The sequence below is a fragment of the Oryzias latipes genome, chromosome 12 (assembly GCF_002234675.1).
Source record: "Oryzias latipes chromosome 12, ASM223467v1".
Lineage (NCBI taxonomy): Eukaryota > Metazoa > Chordata > Actinopteri > Beloniformes > Adrianichthyidae > Oryzias > Oryzias latipes.
The window spans coordinates 1,706,986-1,731,889 of NC_019870.2; the positions used below are offsets into that span (position 1 = coordinate 1,706,986).

General features: G+C 47.5%; 1 protein-coding gene across 3 annotated transcripts; it reads left to right on the forward strand.

Moving 5' to 3' along the window:
• The first annotated feature begins 1,079 nt into the window (after positions 1–1,079).
• On the forward strand, positions 1,080–24,881 carry LOC101158542 (zinc finger FYVE domain-containing protein 16-like). 3 transcript variants are annotated; one of them, XM_023960619.1, is made up of 20 exons: positions 1,080–1,240; positions 4,300–4,406; positions 4,577–4,644; positions 6,051–6,189; positions 8,498–10,350; positions 11,895–11,991; positions 15,606–15,782; positions 15,849–15,979; positions 16,062–16,266; positions 16,538–16,660; positions 16,734–16,889; positions 16,961–17,185; positions 17,954–18,036; positions 18,382–18,486; positions 19,399–19,549; positions 19,627–19,707; positions 19,778–19,940; positions 20,112–20,217; positions 20,293–20,469; positions 22,047–24,881. In XM_023960619.1, exons 4-20 carry the CDS (start codon positions 6,120–6,122, stop codon positions 22,203–22,205), a joined length of 4,062 nt encoding a protein of 1,353 aa, XP_023816387.1. In that variant the 5' UTR covers positions 1,080–1,240; positions 4,300–4,406; positions 4,577–4,644; positions 6,051–6,119; the 3' UTR covers positions 22,206–24,881. The 3 variants fall into 3 exon arrangements, with proteins under 3 accessions (XP_023816387.1, XP_023816386.1, XP_023816388.1); XM_023960618.1 differs by lacking the exon at positions 4,577–4,644; XM_023960620.1 differs by lacking the exons at positions 4,300–4,406; positions 4,577–4,644.
• Positions 24,882–24,904: the final 23 nt, after the last annotated feature.

Consider the following 24,904-nt stretch of genomic DNA (forward strand, 5'->3'; position numbering starts at 1 on the left):
TCCAGACTTTTTTCTCTAATAATATCATTTTTTATGTATTTTATATAACATATATGCAAATAATTTATTTTAATGTTTTTTTTCCAAATGCACGTGGTGTAGTGCATAGCACTCTCAGCTGCTGGACCTGGTTCAAATCCGTGCTTGGATCTTTCTGGCGTTTTCCCCGGGGCTCTGATTTACTCCCACAGTCCAAAAACATGCTGCATCGGTTTATTAGTGTTTCTGAAGTGTGATTGTGTGACAGAGTGGCGATCTGTCCAGGATGAACCCCACCTGCAGTTGCTGGGATAGGCTCCAGTGACCCCGTGACCCCGAACAGGAATCCAGTGGGTGTAGAGAACAGATATGTACTTCTTCTTGTTTAGAACAGGCGGATGTCGCCATCTTAATTGGTTACAGGATGGTTTCAGTCATGTTTATTCATTACATGTTCAGTAATGATTGCTTTACGACTCAAATGGAAAAGTTCAGCAGGGATACCATGAGACATTAACAGATTCAAAGAAGCTGTTTGAAGACGGACACATTAAGATTTTTTGATTTTTAAAAATCGAATCACTTCTTAAATTTGTTTATTTTGGTCTTAAGAAAAATCAGATTTTTTAAAGCTAAAAATGATCCGTCTCATCAGAGTCCGAACTTTTTCTGGCAGGTTTTTGTTCTCTGCGTTTAGGAATTTACTGTAGCAATAAATTGAAAACTAAAATGTACATTTTGTCTCAACTTTCGAGTTTAAAACTGTCCAATTCAAGGTGACAAACGGGAGATTTTTACAGATGATCACTTAAATCTGTTAAACTATTAACTGGTTAAAAATTTTATAAATCATTTTTTTAGTTTTTTTATATCTTACCTGGCTTTCCTAATTATCAATAATGATGTCAGTAAGCCATTGATCTAATAAAGAACATAATAATAAATGATGTTCGTTATTCAAATAAGAATCTTTCGAATAAAATAGTAAAAATATGTAGACTGAAATAATATATTTTTTAAATCATTTGATAAAAATAATTATGAGGCTATTCTAATCTCAGTCCACGCCACAGGGGTCCACGCGGAGGTTTCCTCGCGGGGGGCGGGACAGAAAGTGACGTCACAGCTCGTCCAAGATGGCCGCGCGAGTGCTCCAGTGAGGCTAACTCACTGATGACTAACAAACGTTTGCCTCGCGCTCGGAGACTGGCGGAAGCGTTTTCACTCGGAACCTTCGAGCCCATGGAGTAAAAGTGCGCAGGTACGAAACCGCCATCTGCCCGGGTCGGTCGACCGACCGCTCCCCCGCTAGCTGGTGCTGGGAGCAATATTACCAGGCTAACTTTACTTTAGCCTCACCTGCGTTAAGCTCGTTAGTTCGGGTGGTGGGGGTCATTTAAGTACGACCGCTGCGTCCTTTAGTGGAGGCTAAAGACATCGGCGTCGAGCGGCGGTTGGTTTTACTGGGATTAGTTGTGTTATTTCATCGCTTGTTGTTGTTTTTGGTGTTGAAGGAAACACCGGAGTCTGTCTTCAGTTTGACCAACTAACGAACTAACTTCAAACGAGCTGTTTGTTGAACTCGTTAAATGTCGCAGAGTTCAACCGAAAACAAACGGGTTGATTTGGGTGTCCGAGGTGTTAACAGTGACGTGTGCAACCTGTGGAAATCAATGTCAATCAGTGAAACTTCCTGCTCTATGGCGGCCCAAAAGGGCCAAATTCATCAAAGGAAAACAAACAGTTCAACAAGCTCAGATTTCTTAATAGAAAAACTCAATGTTGACACGTTTTAGCTCCACTTTTCCCTGTATTTTCCTGTAAAGGTTGTCACTTATGGCGTCTGGACTGAAAATCTTCTCCAACTCATCCTTTATCTTTGTGCTAAAAGCAGATTGTTAAAGTTTGTAGTTAGTCTGTGGGCTGGGATTAGGTCACACCAGTGGCGTGCGGTGAGGTTATGGCTGGTGAGGCACTGACTCAGTCAGATTTACAATGAAAGAACTGAATATTTCAGCGTTCATTCAACAGCAGCTAAGAGCGTATAAAGTAGATACAAGAACATATTTGTCCTATATTCCCATATTTCTTTTATAGACGTGGATAGAACACTCTTCTTGTGTATAAATTATTCATATCTACTGTAAACAAATTAAAGTATACAGATGTGTTCAGCACACATTTGACCCCCAGTAACTATTTCTGGTATTTTTCCAACTTGAAATTCGGCAGCTTTAATCAGTGTTATCAAATATTGTCTGTGAAAATGATCATAAAAATAAATGATTTTACTTACATTTTTTTCCACTTACTCCCATGTTATTAAAAAAAAAAAAAAATTGATAACATGTTTGGCCTTAGATTTTGAGTCCATGTGTCGATCCTTCTCCACAAAAAGCTCTATGACCTGTTGGAAGTCTTCTTTATTTTCCTTTAGTTTATGAGTTTCTTCCTCTCAATGGAGAAAGACGTCCTTAGTCTGTTTCTACGGCAGCAGTGTAGCTACAAAGCAGCTGTCGGCTCACGTCTGCCCCCTGCTGGTGAGGCATGCCTAAAGCCTTTTCTATGGGCCTACAGCAGCGTTTTCAGCGCACGTCTCTGTTAACATTGAGTCCTGCCGTCAGACATGAAGCACAGAGCCCACCAGGAGATTCAGCTTGTCTGTGATGCACAACACTCAAATTTTGCGATTTTAACCCCAGAAACTGTGGAAAATGTGTTGAGTGGACTTGTGCCCAGCTCAGTGGCCTTTCGGTTAGAGTGTCCGCCCTGTGACTGGAGGGTTGTCGCAGGCCGAGTCATACCAAAGACTTTAAAAATGGGACCCAATGCTTGACACTCAGCCTTAGTATTAAATCCACCCGAGCGCGGCTGTGTCTGCAGCTCACTGGGAAGGGTCAAATGCGGAGAACAAATTTCGCACACCTAGGTGTGTGACAGTGTGATATAATTTAATGTATATTTAACACAGATCAATGGAAAATAATATTTACTTAACCTTTTTCTTTACCTTTTTTCTATTTTATCACGATCATGACTTGCCTCACCTCACGTCTCTGGGTCACACTGGGATGTCGTACTACATCAGTTTCTGACTTTGACTGTATGGAAGCCCCCAAAGGGTTAAACTCAAAACCTAAAAAATACACAAACAGAAAAAAAAAGAATAAACTTCAAAACTATTACCCAACTTTTTAACACGTAGCTTTAGCAAATTGTTTACTTATTTACTCCAAAACAGTTTAACTGTATCTTATTTATTTTTCTTCTACATTTGTTTGGGTTTTCTTCTTTACATTTACGTTTAATTTCTTCAAATGCTTTTGTGTATCATTTGCCGACTGTGGCGTGTTTTCTGTGGTGTCCATCATTGGTTCTGGCGGTTCGCGTCATTCATGGAGCCGGTTCTCCTGTCGGCTTTCCTCAGGAGTTCTCCCTGTTCTGCTGCGTTTTGGTGGAATTTGGGAGGTCTGAGTTGGAAAAAGCAAATCATTTGTATGTTGATGTTTTTCTAAACGTATAGACCACTTTACACTGCATTTATACAGAAAAAAACCAAGATGGCTGCAGAGTTGACCTCCTGTTTTTAGTCAGAACCTTCCTCACGTCTATTTTGATCTCTTCCTTGTCACAGAGCAAATGACTTTGATGCATTTATGGATTCCTTTACTCCTTTGTACTTCCATTTCAGTCCCATGCAGACTCATGTTGATGCGAGTCTCAATCACTGCATTGTTTTGCTGGGGTCGGTGCAGCTCTGACTTCCTCTTTTACGTCTATTTTTAACCCAACAAACACTTGGTCACCGGGTGAAGGAGGCGTTCACGCCGTCTTTGTGTTGCGACACGTCCCTGTCCTTCTTGGAGGAACTTTCCAGCAGGGCTCTCCGGGTGAATGAAGCGTTCAGACGCAGTCAGACCGGCTTGAACATTAACCTGTCATCTATTTACTGAAGTCTCAGTTATCTGAACCCTGAGTTTTTCCAGGTTTCTGCTTGAAAGTTATTTTAAACTCCTGAATTTCTTTATATTTCGGTGCAGTTTCTCAGCTCCGCTGCTTTTTCACTTGTAAACATTTTTCATTGGATTTTATGAACTTAGCTGTAAAAGTTCCCGTCTGCTATTAAAGAGCAGAAACCAGCAGAATGTCCCGCATCAGGCTTTAAGTCTCCTGTTTAATGAAACTTTTTACAGAAACCGTCTGAACTAAACAGATTCCAGTGGTCCGACTGCAGCTTAAAGTGGTGGTGTGACTCCGGTTCAGCCTGGATCTAGTTCCTCTGTTTCCGTGGATCTTTTTATGGATTTCTTCATTCTGCAGATCCATTCTTTGGCTTCGGGCGACTTTAAAGTTTGTGGTCAAGTCAGACCAGCTTCCTCTGTGAAGGCTGACCCACAGGAAGCGGACAGACCTCCCGGTGTCTACAGGTGAGTTCAGGTTTGGCTATGAAGGTCTCATTTTACAACTCTTGAAGAGATGTTTTCTGCGTTTCTAAACTGTGAAAAGATATTTTTAACCTTTTGTTTTTTATTGGGTGGATCTATTTGTGTCCCTCTGATGGTTGAAGGTTTAAAAAAGGTGTTTTGTGATCCTGCAGTCTTCATCACAGTTCCACCACCGTGAGAGAACCCAGTTTCTGTGTTCCTCTCCACAAACGTCTGGCAGGTAAAGCATACATGGAGCAACACAACCAAGTGGTTGGAATAACATACAGGAACGTGTGCAGAATATGGACTGGAAACCCCAAAGTAAAAACACCTCCGAAGGTGGTAGAGAATGAGAGGGCAGAGATCCTGTGGGACTTCCAGATCCGGACTGATAGGATGGTAATGGAGAACCAACCAGACATTGTAGTGGTGGATAAAGAACAGAGGAAAGCCGTTGTAGTGGATGTGGCAGTGCCAAGCGATGGGAACATCAGGAAGAAGGAACATGAGAAACTGGAGAAATACCAGGGACTCAGAGAAGAACAGGAGAAAGCCTGGAAAGTGAAGGTGACAGTGGTGCCTGTGGTAATTGGAGCACTCGGGGCAGTAACCCCCAAGCTGGAGGAGTGGCTACAACAGATACCTGGAAAGACCTCAGACCTCTCAGTCCAGGAAAGAACAGGAACAGCTAAGATACTGCAGGACCCTCAAGCTCCCAGGCCTCTGGTAGAGGACCCCAGCTTGGAGGAGAAACCACTTTCATTTGATTTGAAATACAGATGCTGCTGTCAGGAAGAGCAACTCGTGTCTTTCACTCCGTCTTTGGATCATAGACGTGTTACACCGACATCAAAATCTGTGATGTCACGCCAGCTTTTGGGCGGGAAGCCTAAAGCGGGACACTTTTATTCACTGGACTTGACTCCACCCAACTCGGTGACATTTCTAAACCAACTGTATCTGAGAACTGGACTGAGTGCCCCCCCCCCCCCCCCCCCCCCCCATGGCGTTCCAAACAGGAAGTACCCAAAATCTTATTGAGTTCTATAGAGAAATAAACAGCTGTTACTCAGTCGTTCTATTGGTCAGAATAATCATTCTTGCTCTGATACCTTTTCCTCATTTTTAAAATATTTTTTCTGTATTTCATGTTAAAAACTGACCAATCAGTTGCCTCATAAAAATTGGCGGAGCCTGCCCTTCCCCCACGCCCACTATTCTAGGGGTGTGGCCTTCCAGCAAGCTCACTCCTGATTGGTGAGAAATGATGGGTCAGACCCTTGGCTGGAGCTGGAAGTAAACACTCAGTCCAGTTCTGTTCTACAGTCAACGGGTCTGACTTGTTTGTTTTGAGGATCAAGTTGGACTTTTTAATAAAGAAGTCAAAGAGAATGAGGTTTTGTCTGAAAACTGCCTCCAGTGGTCATTTGAGGAACTGCAGCATTTTGGATATTTCTGGGTCTTTAGTTTTATGCTCACAGGGGGCGAACATAAAAAAAAAAATTTAAAATACAACTTAATTTTAGCTTCTTAAGACTAATCTGTAGTATCGGTCAAGGAGAACTTTGTTAGAAGGTCGATCTTGTTCTCTTCAGTCTTCCTGTAGCCGTGATCATTTCTGACCCGCCTTCTGCTCCTTCACAGCCCGTGACGATGGAGCGGCTGTAGAGGTTTCCTGGACCGGAAAGATCCGCCCCTTTGGCGCGGCGCAGCATGGACAGCTTCTTCAAAGCCGCCGTGTGTGATCTGGACAAACTGCTGGACGACTTTGAGCTCAATTCTGGTGAGACCCTTCGGAAAAACTTGCATGTCACACACATTAAGTCTAGAACCACCACAGCCTGACCTTTGACCTCAGGAAGATGCAGCCATCTGAAAATTTCCAAAAAATCCCCTTTTGGCCATCTACAAATTTAAATTCTTCCCAGATGTTTTGATGCATCGCCTCCTGACTCCTCCAGCATCATTTGGGATAAAACTTGGGAAAAATGTTCGGATTACAAGTTTGTAGATTTTGTACGGTGTTAGCAAATTGCAAAAGTGGCGTTCCCTTTTGCTCCAACATTTTGTGCTAGAATATTGTGAAATTTTTACATATGAATCGTTGATTTTTTTCACATTATAATACAAAGCTGACTTTAAATTAATATCTGATTTACAGCTATTTTTTTATATAATGCGATTTTATGGCTTTGTTTGTCAAAGGTTAATACCAATGTGCCTGGCAGCTACTTGACTTATTCATTTTTTATCCCATTTACAGCAATTTTGTACTAAATAATGGCTGCTGTTCATGTTCACTATTGTTTAAACCGAATGTTACAGACATTTCCAAATCATACACCAAATAGGACACAAATTGTTCAATTATCGTGTTTAAAAACTAAATGGGGAAATATTTTCCAAAAAGCAGTTTTTCAAGTTCTTCTTTCTTAAAGTTTCATATGTCGTGAGTTGTTGGAGACGATATATATCGATTATCACATTATCGCCATATCGTGATGGTATTGTTATCTTTAGCAATATATTGCAAATCGTATCGGATCGTACGGTTCCCAGTGATTCTGAGTGAAAGCTATGAAAAAATGCTCCAAACCTAAACTGAGACGAAGCTCCGCCTCAATCAGCAGCATCTTCTTCCCCCTCTAACAGTACCAGATGGGTTAGAACCGCCCTCTCCCCCTAAGCAGGGGTTGACATAGCCCAGAAATTTGCACTGGCCCACAGGGCCAGTAGTTTTTGAAAGTTACTGGCCCGACACCGCGCACAGCGAGACCCGCCGCTCCGCAGGTGCTTGCAACTTTAGGGGAGTCCGGGGGCATGCCCCCCCGGAAAATTTTAATATGGTGCAATTTGGTGCATTCTGGTGACATCTAGCACTTATTTATACACTTTTCAATGACTAAAAATAGAGCATATCAAACTTAAATCTGCTCTAGTCTGTTTCAGATGTTTTGAAGAGAGCACTGCAGTGTAGTAGGTAACACTAGTTAAGAAGTTTTCATGCTGCTTCTAATCACTGCTATTTCACATTTGTTCCTAATCAATAGTTAAGAAGTTTTATTGACTTTTTTGCCCTGACTGCCTTAAGGTTCTGCTTTTTGTTACTGTTGCAAAGTTACATTTACTTTTTAGTTACTTTAGTTACCTAATTAAATTAAATAATTGAAAAATTAAATACAATTAAATTACTGAGATCATTCAGCTAACTAGAAATACTTACAGTGTTGTAAAGAAAAACAAAATTAAGTAGTTTGACCTTATACTCTGTTTGAGTGTGAGATTCAGGTATTTGGAGTTGCCTTTGATTCTTTGACATTTAGCTTAAAGCTTAGTGCATACAGTTTCATCTTCAATGCATTCATTAAATATCTTGCTGTCCATAGCACTAATTCCACCCATTACTCCATCTAACATATTCCTATCTATTCCTGCCATGTCTTCCACATCTCTGACATGCTTCATTCTCTCTTCAGTGACGGTGTTGGATTTATGATCATCGCGGTGAAAAACCACCAGGGGGCGCGCTGATATGTGTGTCAGTTTAAATATATCTGCCTAAAATGTAATAATAACCCACTGGCTTGTTCCTTCGTTGTTGCCGTTTAACATTGTTTAGTATTGAATTGTTACATTCAATAAAGTTTGAAAAAAAAATTGAGTGAGCGCGTGCCGCGTGGTGCTCGGCAGTGACAGCCGCGCGCGCGCAGGCGGGAGAGGAGGAGAAGAGTGATAAAAGGTTTCCCATAGAAACCCTTGAAGTCTGAACACAGGACTAGCAGAGTGAATTATAAAGACGAGGTAAATCTACACGTTTTCGCAAAATATACTTTATTGTAAAAGGTGAAAAATGTATTAATTGTTAGATATTTTAGTGGCCCGAGCGGACAAGTAAAAAATAAAGTCTTGTGGTCCGTACTGCTCGAAAAACAGGACCGGGCCAGCGGACAAATGGCTATGTCGAGCCCTGCTAAGCGATGACCTCCTCCTAAAAGAGGTTGGAGTAATCCATTTTCTTTTAGAAGAAGCTCCTTTTTGCTCATGTTAAGTTCAGACTTTTGGTTTTTAACGTGAAACGTTTCTGCTTTCAGATGAACTGGAGTGCAGACCCACGTTCCTGAAGCCCCCCGCCTACCCCTTCTCCTCTCTGGGATCTCCCTCGGAGCCCCCCGTCGCCCCGCCGAGCCTCCCGGACCTCAGCTCCATCCACTATGGTTCTGCCAGCAGCTGCCTGGACGGCCCTGGCGCTCGGATCTCCGGCTCTCAGGACGGTGAGGTCGAAGGTCGTCCCCTCACAGGAGTCGACCTTCTCTCCTCTGTGGATCACGGCACAACCAAAAGCTCCGCCCCTCCCTGCCCGGACCGCAATCTGAAACCAGTGTGCGACCTGGTGAACGACACCAGCTCCGCCATGCTGGTCCGGACCGACAGCCACGATGCGTTCAGGGAGCTGGAGGCGGTGGAGACGCAGGAAGAGGAGGCGCTGCTGGTGGATTTCGACAGCCCTGTTGTCACGGAGCACAGAGGAGCAGACGCCACCGGTGGCGAGGAAGGTCCGAGCTGCTCGGAGACGCTGCTGGAGCTAAGCGGCGGGTTCTCTGCCTCCCTCAGCCTGCTGGACGTCATCCTGTCTGCAGCCGCAGACCGAGGCTCCGAGCTCTCCGAAGACTCGCCGTCCACCGCCGCCTCCGCTGATGGTGAGCAGGTCCCGGGCTCTGTCCGCTCAGACCAGGACCTGCAGGTCTCTGCGGACCCCCGGGAGTGGGATGATGCTGACGGCAGCGGAGAAACGAGCTCAGTGAAATGTGACCATGACGCTGAAGCGGCGCGTCCTCTGGACCTCAGAGGCGGGTCTTCCGGTGGTGGAGCGCTCGGTTTGTCCTGCCCGCCGCTGGCTGCGTTCCGAGGCCCCGCGGGGTCCAGGACTTCAGAGGATGGCAGTGAGGAAGAGCCGCCAGAGGAGGAAGAGGACGTGTGCGAGAGCGCAGAGGCGGACTCCCTGCTGGTCTCCCACGCCCTGGAGAACCGCATGCAGGAAAGCGCTGACGCGGATCAGATCGCTGAGGTCAGACTGTCCCCGGAAGGACAGCAAGTCCTCATGGAGCCTGCTGTTGCCCCCACAGACATGTCCCCTGACCAGTCTGAAACCAGCCCCCTGGACCCCCCAGAGTTTGGTTTCGAGTATCTGCCGGAGAGCGACCAGGCGGAGCTGCTGGTCACAGACGAGGAGCTGGACGCCTTCCTGAAGGAGCACGCGGAGGCGGAGCAGGGCGCCGGGGGGCCTTACTGCGGCGGGCCCGAGTCACATCCGGGCCTGGGGTGCTGGCTTGAGAAGAGCGAGCTGCGGATGTGCGGCCAGGAGAGGCAGGAGGGCGTGCAGGGTGGGGCCTCTCCAGAAAGCGACAGAGCCTGCGCCTCCGCAGAAGGAGGTTCTGATCCGGCTGCTCCGGCAGGATCAGAGAACTCCCACGCACTACGGCAGGAACGCTCCCCTGGAGTAAACCGTTCTCTAACAAGCCCCGACCAGCCGACCTCCTATGGAGGTGCCAGACCCAAACTCTCACACCACCTGACTGCAAGACCCCCACCAGCAGGAGAGGACGAGGAGGAGCGCATTCCGGCGCTGGCTGCTCCTCCAGGATCAGCAGAGAACGAGGACAGTTCAAGCACCAGTCCCGCAGAGGAACACCCCAGCCCTCCGTACCCCTCCCAGGAGCACCAGGAGTACAGCGTGGGGTACGAGGAGCTGTCCGAGCCCCCGCCCTATCCCGGCGAGCCGCTCCCAGACGCCGCGGGGTCGGCCAACGGCAGGAGAGACGGAGGGGAGGAGCTGGGGAGCAGACAGCCCGCCTGGGTCCCAGACGCAGACGCCCCCAACTGCATGAACTGCAACCAGAAGTTCACTTTCACCAGGAGGCGGCACCACTGCCGCGCCTGCGGACGGGTAAGCTCCGCCCACGGCCAGCTCACTGAGCCGCTCAACATTTCAGTTTCTGTGCTTTATTCTGCAGATGACATCATCGCTTTTAGCCTTATTCTGATCCAAAATGTCACTTTTTATCACTTAAAAATCTGGGAAAATGTTTTATATAAATTAGTTTCATTTATCATAAAGTAACAGTGTCTATAATTCAGAATCTCTTCAACTTCAGACGACAAATATGACCTCGACCATTTTCCCGAAGTAAAAACTTCAAACATTTTCCAACAACTATTTATGAATTCATTGTTCTGGTGATGAAAACGTGGATGGTTTATAAAAAATTTTTTTTTACAAGAAATTGGTCAAACGCAATGCATTGTGGTCTATATTTGCCAATCTAGTGAGCATCGATGCGCACTGGAGGCTTCTGGGAAATTTTTAGGGCTCTGGATTTTGGAATTACTCGGACAGCTCTACACAATGGCGAACGCACAACAAAGTGAGACAGCCTGCTGCATTTTGGCTTGTTGGAGCCGGCGGGCACTTCCTGTTTGAAACGCCTGGGGGGGAGGGGTCACTGAGGTCAGTTCTCAGATACAGTCACTGGTTTTGATCAGCCCACCAGGCCTGGAGGAGCAGCCTCCTGCTGGTTTTCCTGCCGATCTGGATCAGGTGTGTTTAGCCAATAAGGAGCTTCAATGGGAAGATGGTTGGAAGACGTGTTGGACTCCAGCCGCTGAGGCCTGGATTCTGATTCGGGTTAACTACGGCCCGGGGGTATTAAGCTCAATCCGGCCTGCCAAACTAGAACAGATGATCCTGATGATCCTTCATGTTTTATTTTCCCTGTAATTCTGCAGTTTCCCTATAGATGGTGCTCTAACTTATTGTGTTGTTGGAAGTTTTTTTTTTTTTTTCGTTTTTGGGGCATTTTCTGAGTCGAACGTTCACTTTTCCCATCATTCCAACATCACCTGAACGCAACATTTTTCTTGGTTTGTGTTTTCAACCCATTGGAGCGCTAAAATGACAACAGAAGGGGAAAAACTCCAACATGTTGTTTCATTGCGTATAGAAGGTTTTCGTCTTGATTCCATGTTAATTCTGTTTTTTTTCTTCTCCAACTTGATTTTGTGAAAGTGGTTTTAAAGTACGAATACCAAGAAAGGAGAGTTTGACCCAGTCTGGAAGCACAGAAGTGATAAAAGTGCTGAAACATTCAAATCTCTGTCTGCATTTCTGCTAAAGTTTGTCAAATGAGTCTAGTTTTTGTTTTGCTCTGATAAACGTAACGTAGCACGTGAGTCACAAACGTTTCTGCCTTTTTTCTGTCCGAATCCTCTCATGAAAAGGCGGATTTCACCCTGAGGTCTAAAAATAGCTCAGTGGGAGCAGAGAGCATGAGTCAGCGTTTGTGTCTGCAGCGTAAAGCTGCAGCTAAGCCCGTTAAGGAGGAGGCGCCGTCCCGGCAGCGCCCTGTTCCCGGCTCAGAGGTCGGCCGCAGGGCCGCAGAGGCGTCACGGCGATCCCTGCGCTCGCTGACGTCCTCCTCTGTCCTCTGGCAGGTGTACTGCACGCTGTGCTGCAGCAGGAAGTGCAAGCTGAAGTACCTGGACAAAGAGGCCCGAGTCTGCGTCATCTGCTTTCACATCATCAACACAGGTAAGACCGCCGCGCCGCCGCCCGCAAACACACGAACAGTTCCCGCTTTCTAAATGTTTGAGAGCTCGGGGAACAACCGAAGGCGGGTTGTCTGCAGAACCCGGAGCGTCTTCTGACCCACTAAGAAGCTCCATTTTTAAATGGGAAGGATGACTCAGCAGATCTTCTTTGTTTGAGGTTTGAGCGTTCTTCCTCCGTCTTTAGGGTTAGGGTGAGAGTTCGCTCTTCACACCATGTCGCACACGCGCCGCCAGTCTACAACCGAAGTTCCGTTGACCTTTGACCTCAGGAAGAGGCCGTCATGTTCCAGACAAATTCCCTTTAGTGCCTTCTACTAACTTGGACTCCTCGTAGGGATTTGGACGGATCGCCTCCGAACTCCTGGGGCATCGCTGGGAAGCTACTGGGGAATAAATTAAGTTCTCGTAAAAGTGCCGTTTCCTTGGCGCTCGCGCATTGTTTTTAATTTTTTTAAATATATTTTGAAACTTGAATACATGAATCGTTGGTCCAAGCTAAGCAAAATGACATCCCCAATGACCATATTAAGAATGTGGGCGTGGCTAACAAAATATCCAAAGGTTTACTTTTGCCGATTCTTCTAAAAATGACACCGATCTGTACGTCACCCCCAGGTGACCAAAGCATAAAGTGGTTGCTATGGAGATAACAGGAAAGCCACCATTTTGAAAAAGTTTTTTTTTTTTTTTTGGTGAATTTGTCATTTGAAGCCCTGATTAGGGTGGCAGCGGCAGAAGGGGGTGGCGGGGGCGGGTAGCATCTGCAGACTATATTACGCGACTTGAATTTGACCGTATTTTGGGTCACGCTGTGCTAACGTAGCATTTAGCTCCTCCTCCTCCTCACTCCAGCATCACGAAGCTTCACTGCGACTAAAACCGAAGACAAACTGTTTTCATGTCAGACTCTTAATCCCAGTTCTGATCCAAAGTTCTTGTGAATCTTTAGAACTTTTTATGGTTCTGATGTTTGGATCTTTGGTGGAACGTCGTGTTTTAGTTTGCTGAGATTTTGGATTTCTGATTGATGTCAATCAATCGGTCTCATTGATTCATTGATGTCAACATCAGCAGAACTCTGTACCTTCATGCTTCCATCCAGGTTCTGGTTGTTGCTCTGGTTCTGGTTGTGATTCTAGTTCTGGTTGTGGTTGTGATTCTAGTTCTGGTTCTGGTTGTGATTTTTGTTCTGGTTCTGGCTAAATGTTTCAGTCAATCCTTAAGGCAGTTCTCCTTGTAGCCTGAAGTAGACGGGAGGAGAACTGCAGCAGGATGTTGTGCACGTGTGTTTGTGCACAGATGTGTGTGCTTGCTTGGGGGTGCGCGTGTTTGTGAATATTATTGTACCTTATGGTGTGTTCGTGTGCGTTTGTGTGTGTTTGTGTGTGTGCAGTGGTCATGTGACCCTCAGATGCTGACTACAGTAGGGGTAAAGAGGTGATCCACTTTTATTGCTTCAGTGCGGTGCTGCTGCTCTTTCTCTCCGTGCACACACACGTGCACAGTCTGCTGCTAACAGCCAATCGGTGCCTTGCTGCCCCCTCCTCACTGAAGGAGAGGCTTTGGGAGGCGGGGCCTGGTGTCAGGTCGCTCTGAGGAGCTCAGGATGCTGAGAGCGTTTAGAGAAGAAGTGGAGCTTCTGTTCTCGGCGGATGCAGATGTTTACGTCTGGATTTGGACCTAAAGCTGCTCCGAGGATCCAAACCCACAACCTGTGTTTGTCAGGTGAAGAGCTTTCAGTCACACCTTCAGTATCTCGATGGTCTGGTCCTCGTCTTCGTCCTACTGCAGCGCTCTGCTTACTCGCCGCGCGGTCCTCAGCAGGGATTGGATGGATGGATGGATGGATGGATGGATGGATGGATGGATTGATGTGGGTTAATTCACAGAACGAGCTGACTCAGCATTTCCTCTGAGGAAAAACCCGAGTCACAGCAACTTTCAGTGGAGGGAAAACCGAGCGTAACTGAAGTTGACGCTTTGCTTTGGTCTTCTAGAAATGACTGCAGCTTTTGTTTTTCCACATCCTGAGTTTGCTAGGAATGCTGGGAAATTCCTTTGGACAGATGAAGACATTGAGGACTGTAAATGTTTCCAGAATCAGGAGGTTGAGATTCCAGACCCAGAGTCTTCCTGACCCCCTGAGTTCAAGGTTTTAGTCCCAACCTGCACCCCACCTCCTAAAGCAGGAGGAAGATGCACCAAACAGCAGGAGTCATCCTCACTGAGCAGGCAGAGAATTCCCTCCAGGTGAGCGGGATCAACTCAGGAATCACTTCTGGTCCTCTTTTGAATCCAGAAGTTTGTTTCCTGGGAAAGTTGTCCCGGTTTGACAGCTCGCCTGAGCTCTGGAGCTGGTTGTAGCAAAGACACGGAACCGGTAATGTTTCTTGAAGGTGTTCAGAAAGTTGAGTCCGATCCAGGAGCAGCTGTCGGTGGGACCGAGGTCGGACTGGAAGGAGTATCCGAATGCTCGGATATTCGTGATCTCTTAATGAAAAAACGAAGTTTTGTGACATCCGATATCACAGATTTGTGATCTTTATAGATATAATAGAGCAAAAATCCACTTTCTAGCCTGGGCTGACAGCAAAGACTCTTCCTGAAAGGGGCGGTTCTTAACTTTGTGATGTCACAATGTGAGGACCCACTGGTGTTCGTGGATTGGAGGTGCTGGTTTTTACTCAGACTACTTAGAAATTAACGAATCAAAATACCACTTTGGGTTTGTTATGTGTGGAATTACCACGATAAAACACCTAAAAGCTCCAAAAGTTGATTTGGGATAATATAGAGCTTTGCAGACGGTGTAATTATGGCTCTAAAAGGCAGAATATGCTGGATTTTGAGGATTTAAACTCAAAGTGAAAACGCTGCTGTCACCAGCAGTAAAAAAATGTCAAAGTAAAGTGTTGTAAAGTACTGAAAAACTGATTTTGTTGTAAACTAAATTGACAATTGGAACAAAAAACGTGATGAATATGAAATTAAACATGACCCAAATGTGACGTCATGTGACGGCATTCTAGCACGGTGGAGTCTCCACACCGGAACGCATATGGAAAATGTTCTTCTGAAGTAAAACCGGTTCTCTATTGGAAGACTGTTTTAGAGCTTAGGACTGTGTTTTCTAGTTGTTCTATCTCTGTGCAGGTGTTGCCGTGCCGTCATTTACTTTCTTCTTGTCACCGATCTGTAGTCAGAAAAACTTGGAAGATGGAAAAACTGTGGAAACATTTTCAGGATTTGATGTTCAATGATCCAAAACAACAGATGTTTATGATTTGTTTCCTGCTGAAGTTAACAGAAAAACTGGAGATTGGTAAACGATTTTTTTCTTCTCTAAATCTATGTTTTGATCTGTTTTGTTGTTGCTGAGTAGCTAGAAATGATGTGGAATAAAAAGCGGTTATTTGAATTTTCCTGCCTCCAGTAAAGGGACAAACATGAATTCAAGCACAGTATGTAAAGTATTTAAAATGGTGGTTTAATCTGCCAATTGTGAAATCGCATCGCCGCCGTGGTAACGATCCACGCTGAACCGTAGCCTGACGGTTCAGGATGTTTCACGTCTTTGAACGTTCTGTGTTGAAGGTCAGGCCCTGGAGCGGATGATGAGCCCCACCGGTCCCAGCCCAAACCCCAACATCCCCTCCGAGTACTGCAGCACCATCCCCCCTCTGCAGCAGGCCCGAGCCGCCGGCACCCTCAACTCGCCGCCGCCCACCGTCATGGTGCCCGTGTCGGTCCTCAAGCACCCAAACCACGACGGTACGGCCGCTCCAGCCTTGTTCCGTTTGCAGACGCAGGTCTCTGACGTCTGCTGTGCTCCGGCAGGTTGTCCTCGCGAACAGAAGCGGGTGTGGTTCGCCGACGGCATTCTGCCCAACGGCGAGGTGGCGGACACGACTCGGCTGTCGGTGACCCAGCGCAGGAGCTCGCAGGAGTTGACGCCGGAGGAAACGGCGGTGAGACCACAGAGGCTCGCCACAGGCTCGCCACGGAGGCTGCAGCCGCTTCCCAATTAAGAAACCAGCTGTTTTCTTTCAGCCCGGGTCTGAGGTCGGCAGCCCGGCCGAGCTGGAGGCCTCCGGGTTAGTGGAGCCGGTCCGGCCCCCGCTCTCTGGACCCTGGGACTACGCTCTGCTCGCCGGGATCGGCTCCTCGGTCAGGAGGGTTCCCAGTCTGCTGCCGGACGACGAAGACCAGCTGCCGCCACTGCTCATCACCACCGGAGAGGACGACGAAGGAGGAGGTCTGACGCCATCTAGATTCTGAGGATCCGTGGACACCTCTCCTGTCCAGAACAGGAGAACCACACAGTTCTCCTGTTCTGGACAGGAGAACCCGTGTGTGCAGAGGAACCCCGAGGAAATCAATTGCTGTCATTGATCCAGTTGCATTTGATCAAACACAGATTAAGGGTCCTAAGTTTGGTACTCAGTAGGGGTGGAGAACCGTTCCTCTGGGGGTGGGAGTCCTGGCCGTTCTAAGAGCTCTGACCCGCCTCCTTCTGTCCCGTTCAGATGTTCTGGTGGAGGAAAGCCCGGCCCCCTGCCAGATCCTGCATTTACTGGAGGAGGGAGGCCCCCGGCCGCTCACCTTTGTCCTGAACGCCAACCTGCTGGTCAACGTCAAACTGGTTCCCTGTGAGTAGGCGTGTCCCGCGGTTGGCGTGGTGACGCGTCCGGGTGGTGCTGACGTGGCTGTGGTTCCCCGCAGACGGCAGCAGGCGGTGCTGGTGCTTCGGCTCCAACGGACTGCGGGCTCTGGGGCAGATGGAGCTGGTGTTTGTGCTGGAGTGTCTCCCCGAGGAGAAGGCTCTTCCCAGAGACGTCTTCTCGCTCTACCTCAGCGTCTACCAGGATGCCCAGAAAGGTAGGAGGAGGAGGAGCTTAGCTCTGCGGCTGCTCAGGACGCGCCAACAGAATCCTCGTCGTCCGTTTCAGGGAAGTTTTTGGAGGAGTTGGATAACCTGACCTTCACCAGCAGCTTCTTGGGCAGCAAGGATCACGCCGGGATGCTGTTCTTCGCGCCCAGCTGTCAGCCTCTGGACGGCCTCACGCTCCCCCCCCGGCCCTTCCTGTTCGGCCTCCTCATCCACAAGCTGGAGGTCCCCTGGGCCAAGGTCTTCCCGCTGAGGCTGCTGCTGCGGCTCGGCGCTCAGTACGACGGTGCGTGGCTTCTCTGCGCCTTTTGTGGTTTCCATGGTAACCGGGAGGATGTTCTGTACGTCTGCCAGGGTCAGAATCATCAAACGTTTGTTTGAAGTTTGAATTTTAGGAAACAATTGGCAGGTTATTGTTTCAGGTTTGTTTCTTTTAGCAAATGTTTTCTTTGACACCTTTTTCTGTTTTAGCTTTTTATTGTTTTTTACCAAAATGAACTATTTTCACTGTAGGACAATATTTTCAGTAAATGTTCAGCTTTATTCTTTTAGCATTCAGCATTTTACTTTTTTATTTTTTTTTTACATTTTAAAAGACTTTTTCCCTTATTTGCCATTTAACGAATAATTCAAAACTTTCTACGTTTATTTAGTTTATTTTCAGCTGTTTTATTTTCTGTTTAGAGGATCTAGTTTCAGAACCAGAAAAGAAAAGCTTTTTTAACGCGTAGGATCTAACTGGATCTAATTGGATCTAACTGTTGTTTACAGTGAAAGATATTTGCTGTTCATGTCGAGCAAAAGTCTTATTTTATTATTTTAACACATTTATTGGTGAGTTGCAAACCGAAAAAAGCTCATTTTTAAGAACCAAAATGATAGAAAAAAACATTTAAATCTTTTGTTACATCAAATTTCAATTATTAAATTTTCTGGATTTTTAATCAAAAAGGACATCCAAGTTAAAAATGTACATTAATTGTCCTGTTTTCTGTTTTCTATGTTTCAAACAAATATAAATATTTACTTTGTTTGAAATTGTTTATTTTTTTAGTTTATCCCACCCCTTTGGCCAGCGTCCGCTTCCGGGAGCCTTTGTATCGGGAGACCGGACACACCATCATGAACCTGCTGGCTGTGAGTACGGCCGCGCTGAAGCAGATTCTGTGAATCATTTTATAAATCTGTTGCTAAATACTTTATCAAATTATTATATTTATCAACTATTTAATAAGAAATAACATTTCTCTTTTAACGGGTAATTTCCAAGGTAAAAGCACAAAACCCCTGTTCTATGTTTGCATTTAGAAATTGTTGGATTTAATTTACGGTCATCAGATAAAAAACTGTTTTACCTTTTCAAAGACTTCCTCTAATCTGAACCGACCAACCCTGGTGGGAATTGAACCTGCGTCCATCATCTGCAGGTGAAAGTGTGAAAGCAAACCAAACAAAAGTCTAACCACCATCGTCTTCCTCCAGGACCTGAGGAATTACCAGTACAGCCTGCCGCTGGTGAAGGGTCTGAGGATCCACATGGAGATGGGCCACAGCTACATCCACATCCCCAAGAGCAGCTTCCACGAGGTGGGACATCTTCAGGGCTCCGCCGAGGTCCTCAGTCTGGTCGGGGGTCCGGGTGGTCCTCAAACACCCTCTGTAGCTGCAGCAAGATATCTTTGATCGATCGAAGCTTGGCTTAGAATTGAACTGTGGTCCCAGAAAACCGATTTTATACCACAGTCCGGGTGAATACTCGATTCTGATTGGCTGCTGGGTGTGCGTTAAAACCTGATAACCGCACGGTGAAAAAAGAAGTTCCGGTCAGCTAGCTTAAATGTTCTGTATCGCTGCGCCGGCTTCATTAAAACAACCTTTAGCTTCATCATCTGGACAAAAACAAGCGGGAAGAGATGAACCTTCTCTCTGAACTGATGCTTTATTCAACCCATCGGAACGATCAGCATATATATACCGATTTATATCGCTGAATCTTGACTGCAGCGGTGGTGCGGCACGACGCGGACTATTTGTTACGTGATGCGGCGCGATGCCGCATTAATGGCCTTTTGTAGAACAAAATCGTTTTTCAAAGCCCAAAAATGAAGGTTGGAACTGAATTGTAAAGAATCGTTGACATCCCAAACGTCTTCCTGAAGTGGACGAGCCGATCCAAATATGCTTTGTTGCATCAGCTGGTGACCCAAATGTACTTGTTTACCGCAGAAATGAATGTTTACGGCGCTGCTGAAGGCTGGACCGCCCACTCTCCACCCAGCAGCAGCAGGCGCAGCTCCAAACGCCGGCTCCAGTCGCAGCGAACGCGTCCCGTTTCAGTGTAGTCGACGTGCAGAACGAAAGCGACCTTCCTGCCGTGAAAACGGCAGAACAGACGGTCTGCGGCTGAGAACGGGGGCGGGGCCTGTGGGGTGCCCTCCCAAAGGAGGCGTGTCTGACTTTACCGGGAAAAGCCTCGATTCCATCCGCTTCTCTCTCCAGATGCAGAAAGTGCTGAACGCGTCCAACGAGCACGTCATCAGCGTCGGCGCGGGCTTCAGCCCCGAGGCCGACTCCCACCTGGTGTGTGTCCAAAACGAGGAGGGCGCCTACCAGACGCAGGCCAACAGCATGCCGGGGAAGACGCGCACAGGTGAGTTTCTGCTCCGGCCTGAAAGGCGGAGCCGTCGACGGGAATCCCACAGAGCTTTCCTTTGCCCGCCGTTCCAGTGACGGGAGCCAGTTTCGTGGTGTTCAACGGAGCGCTGAAAGCCTCGTCCGGATTCATCGCCAAGTCCAGCATCGTGGAAGGTAACGGAGGGAAAGCTCGTGTTTGAGGATTTCACAGAACAAGGAAGATGACCCTCCTGTTGCACTTCAGATGGGTTGATGGTTCAGATCCCCCCGGAGACCATGGAGTCTCTGCGCTCTGCTCTGAGGGAGCAGACGGACTTCCACATCACCTGCGGGAAGAACGACGGCGGCGAAGTCCACGAAAACGTCACCATCCTCTGGGTGGACCGGACCCCTGCTGTCAACGCCGGGTAACGACACACTCCCCTGTGCAGCAGCAGGCCGTGGGCCTTGCTCAAGGGCACCACAGTAGGGTAACAATCAGGGCATCCAGGTCTAGCTTCTCAGGTCTCAGGACTTGAACCAGCGACCATGACTCAGCAGAGACCAGAGCCTGAGCTGCGGTTGAACTTTCTGTGCAGGAAGAGCAGCGGGGTGGATGGGCGGGCCCTGGACGACGTCCACAGCGTGCGGCTGCAGCAGGACGCAGAGTTTGAGCTGAACGGCCGCAGCATCCGATGCACAGAGGTGACGTTCTCGTGCGGCGTTGGCGGTCGGGCCTCCGCTTGCTCCGCCTGGCCTGACCTGATCTGAACTCGGCAGGTGTTTTACCAGCTGAAGGCTCCAGACAGCAGCCTCGCCGCCGTGCTGTCCGCCTGCAGCGCCTTCCAGAAGGAGATCGCCTTAGCCACCTGCAGCACGCTGACCCCTCACCTCGCCGTCCTGGCCTCCAGCGGCATCAACTCCTTCTCGCTCCGGATCTCCACGCAGGCCGACATGGTACGGCTGATGTCGGTGTTTCTCAGAGAGCTCAGCTGGTTCGATTGCTGTGGCGTCGCACAGTCAGCTGACTGATGCAGAATCTGAGGAAAACTGCAGGCCAGCAGTCGGCACGCCATGGTCACCTTGACCTTCGTCCTCCATTAGTCTGACCAAAAAACATAGATCTAAATGACAGTGCAAAGTCAGACTCCTGTATATTATCACCATGGCAACCATGCAGACTTGCAGCAAGTCAGCCAGTTTGACTGTAAATGAGATCTGGACTGAGTGACTCCGCCCACTCTGGTGATCCAAACAGGAAGTGGCTCCAAGAAGCCAAAATCACTTCTATAGTGACATAAACAGCTGCTACTCAACCGTTCTATTGGTCAGAAGAACCGTTCTGACTCTAACATCGTTTTGATAATCCTCAATTTTTGAAAAGTTATAAACTGACCAATCACATGCCTTAATTAAAGGAGGCGGAGCCTGCTGGCTCCCATGTTCAACACCTAAAACATTTGACAGATTTTGTGTAGCCCACTTGTGGCCCTCCAATTAACTCACTCCTGATTGGTGGAAGTAGTTGCCATAGAAACTTGGACTAACTCGAACCAATCAGTGCCCACTGATATCTGGTTCCAACATGGCAGCGGAGAAATGGTGCCTGAATTGACGTCATGTGGTTGGAGCCGGAGCTAAACCGTTCGATGACATCACACTCGCTCGCTCAGTCGGTCCAGGTTCCGCCGGTTCTACCACAAAGTCGTTCTGTGCTAGAACCGCCGGTTCTATGGTGTAGACGACGTTACACACGGACGTTTTCCAGGAGTTCAATGTCGAGGCGCTACAAGACGAGCCATGCTAACTACGCCAAGCTGACTGGGAGAGAACGCTGAATTTCACCGTCATTACGGCGTTTTAGCTTTTTTTCTGTTCTACTTGGAGAAACGAGACGTGTGCCATTGCAAAAACATTTCTGCTAAATAGTTTATGTGCATTTTTTGTCACTATAAGACTGTCAGACCAAACATACAGGTTCACTTTACCACATCCGGCCCCCTGTTCCAGCCCCCCATAGATGCCGGTTTAAATTAAATGTACAAATCCAACATGTTTGTTTGTTTGTCGTTCCAAACAAAGCAAATAATAAACGAGAAAGTTCCTCTTTTGAACCGGATTGTGGCTCCAGAACCTTCAGTTCTCACAGTTGAAGGTGTCGTTTGCAGATGCTGCAAGGGAACCTGGGAGATTTCTTTTCTCTCCTTGGTTACTCTGAAGCATCACTTTAACAAAAACCAGTGGAGCCGTTACAGCTGCTGACACCATGATGTTGCAGTGGAGTGGTCGGGTTTTGGGTTTTCCCTCTGGGAGACATCTTTACGTCCTCTCTGTGGTCCGTCTGCATTCACACTGAAGTGAACCGTACCAGGAGAACACAGACCCCGGTTCTCCTGGTTGGTCCCAACCAGAGTTCAGGTGAACTTTCCCACCTGCCGATGAAACAAACTCTGCTTTGGATCAAAACCTGCGGCAGGAAACGTCTTGGAGGATCCGTGAAGCCTGATGCTGTCTTTGTGGGGTTTGGCTCTTAGGTGGAGTACCAGGCAGGTTCCGGAGGCAGGCTCCTCCCCCAGCGCTACATGAACGAGATGGACAGCGCTCTGATCCCCGTCATCCATGGAGGCGGAGCCAGCGTTCCCCAGACTGCCATGGACATGGAGTTCGTCTTCTTTGTGACTCACGCCATCTGAGGCAGCTGCAGCGTTATGAAACAAAGAAGGTGGGGCCGCAGACGGGTGGAGCCCCGGCAGCTGCTGTGGGCTCCGGTCTGCATGTCTGCAGTCATGAAAGTGTTTTTGTGGAGCTGACCAAAGTAAAAACACTTCAACTTGTAGCGACCTCTGCCTTCATGGCTCCGCCGGAGCTGCTGAATGTTTCCGCAAACACTCCCAAGAGGAGCCCCCTCCCACAAGGAGGAGCCCCTCCCACAAGGAGGAGCACCTCCCACAAGGAGGAGCACCTCCCACAAGGAGGAGCGTCCTCCCACAAGGAGGAGCGTCCTCCCACAAGGAGGAGCGTCCTCCCCACATGGATGTATTCATTCATTCTGAATGGAGCGACAGCAGAGAAACTGCCGCTTCCTGAAACTGACTCTGCAAAAGACCAAGTGCTTTCAGTCCATGGTCCGGTCCGGTCCAGTCTGGTGTCTGCTCAGGTTTCCCGCAGACATCTTACTGTAAAACTGTTTGTTTTTTCTTTTTTGTAAACCAGGGCCCTAAAACCGCCGCCGTTCGCTCCGTCTGTGTTCCATGAACAATCGGAAACGAGAATCGCAGCTCCAGTCCAGAAATGGCGGCAAAGTGGAGACGAGTATAAAAAACCCATAAATCCAGGAGCAGACGGATCGTTTTAAAACCACAAACCCAGTTTTTATCCACACCAGTTGATCCGTCATTTAACATGTTCAGAGGTTCTGTTTGGCACCATCCACACAAAACTCAGCAAACGTAGAGAATTAAATGATTTAATTCACCTGGAAACACAAAGATGTTCAAAAATCCCAGTACAATTGTACTACAGAAAAATACACCTTTTCTCTCAAGTACTTATCTCTGTTCCTTATTATATGCAAATTATCCAGAGGATGGCTCCACCCACCTCATTTACATATTCAGGTGATTTTTAAGATTTAAAGAACTGAAATGTATTTAAGAAGTTCCAGATGGAAATGTGATTTATTCATGTATTTATGCGTTTTTAAGTCATTTTCCGTCCTTCAAAGCAGAGTCCAGAACACCAGCGCCTCCTCTTCTTCCTCTTCCTCCTCTTCCTCCTGTCAGCTCCTAAAAGCATGAAAACAGGGGAGACAGAGCTTCGCTGTGATGCTGCAAACACTACAAAATCCATAATTGTCTTTCAGTGTTTCTTCTTCTCCAACCAAAAATCCAACTTTGGTGAAGTCTGTGAATGAAAGACAGTTTACACGTTCAAAACCCGTCAAGGCCTCCGGCTTTCCCGCCTTTCATCAGGAATCAAACGCTCTTGTTTTCTGGAAGCACGAGAACAGACCGTTCTGGACGTTTCCAGTGAAAATGTGAAAACAGGGCCCAGCTGATGTGTGGGCGGAGCCTGAACAGGCCACTGTAGCCAACCAATCCCAGGTTTTGAAGGCGGAGCTAAACCTCTGACGCTTGGCGGGCCCCTCTGGAGCGTCTGGCGGTCGATAAACTCTGGTTCGAGTCTGAACAGGGCGATAGGGAGGGGGGCGATAGGGAGGGGGGCGGGGCTCCAGTGATTGTGTCAAAGTTTCTGTGTTTTTTTTTGAATAAATACATATATTGAAGAGTTATTTTTGAAACTATAGACGTGGATAAAAGCTGATATTTTTGATAGGGGTCGGTGAGGTCATGACAGAGATCCGCTGGTTCCTTTGAGGTTCTGGTTGGACCCGCTTTGAGCTGCAGCCTCTCACTTTGAGGGGAATTAAACCATCAACTTCATCAGCAGAGAAAACATTCTTCCAGCTTTTCTAGTTTCTTTTCACAAAACTCTGCAGCCATTTTTGTCAAAGCCTCGGCGTCTTACGTTCTGTGTGGCGACCAGCAGACGGGCAGAACCGGAACCCGTCTGTTTATTGTGGACTGGAGCTGGGGGTCCGACAGAACGACTCCAGGCTGTTTTCATCGGTGTCAGCTTTTCCTCTGGGTTCAGCTCCGTCCGGTTCTTGTCTTCACCGTAACTTCTGTTTTTGGAAAAACAGCTGAAGCTGGACCGGTGCATCGTGGAACCCGATGGTTCAACCCGAATGACTCAAATAAAGAACCGTTCCTTTGAGTCTGTGCCGAGGGGAACGTCAGCAAAATTGTCCTGAAGGAAAACTAAAATACGAGAACCTACAGAAGACGGAGGCGGAGAACCTGTTCTGGAATTGACTAACGTTCAGTGTGACTGAGGTCACGTGACCACGTCACACCAGAGCAACAGCTGAGTTGAACTCAGAAGAAACTCTGTCCTACAAAACGTTCCACCACAAAGCTCGATTCCTTCAAAGTAACCAACAGCTTTCCCCATCATGCAGTGCTTTGAACAGAAGCTGTTGGCGGTTCTCCCCTCAGCTGATGGAGGTTCTACTTAGCGGGGGAAGGTTCTCCTCAGGCCCTGACACTTGAAGAGCGGCTCTTGGAGGTCAGTCGTCGGGTTTTAATGTCAATCCTGCAGGTTAGAACCTTTTTTTTTGTCACTTTGGTCCAGCGGAACCCCTTCTTGGATGTAAATTCAGATCCAGCTTTCTTCTCGATCTCCAGAATGAGAACTTCTTTGATGCTCTGTGATTGTTTTCAAAGCGTTATTTCTATTTATTTTTAACACCAGCTTTATTTTGGCGGCCTGAATGTGTATTTAAGGAAATAAAAGCTTTGATGAAACCCTCCTGTTCTGCCGTCTGTTCTTC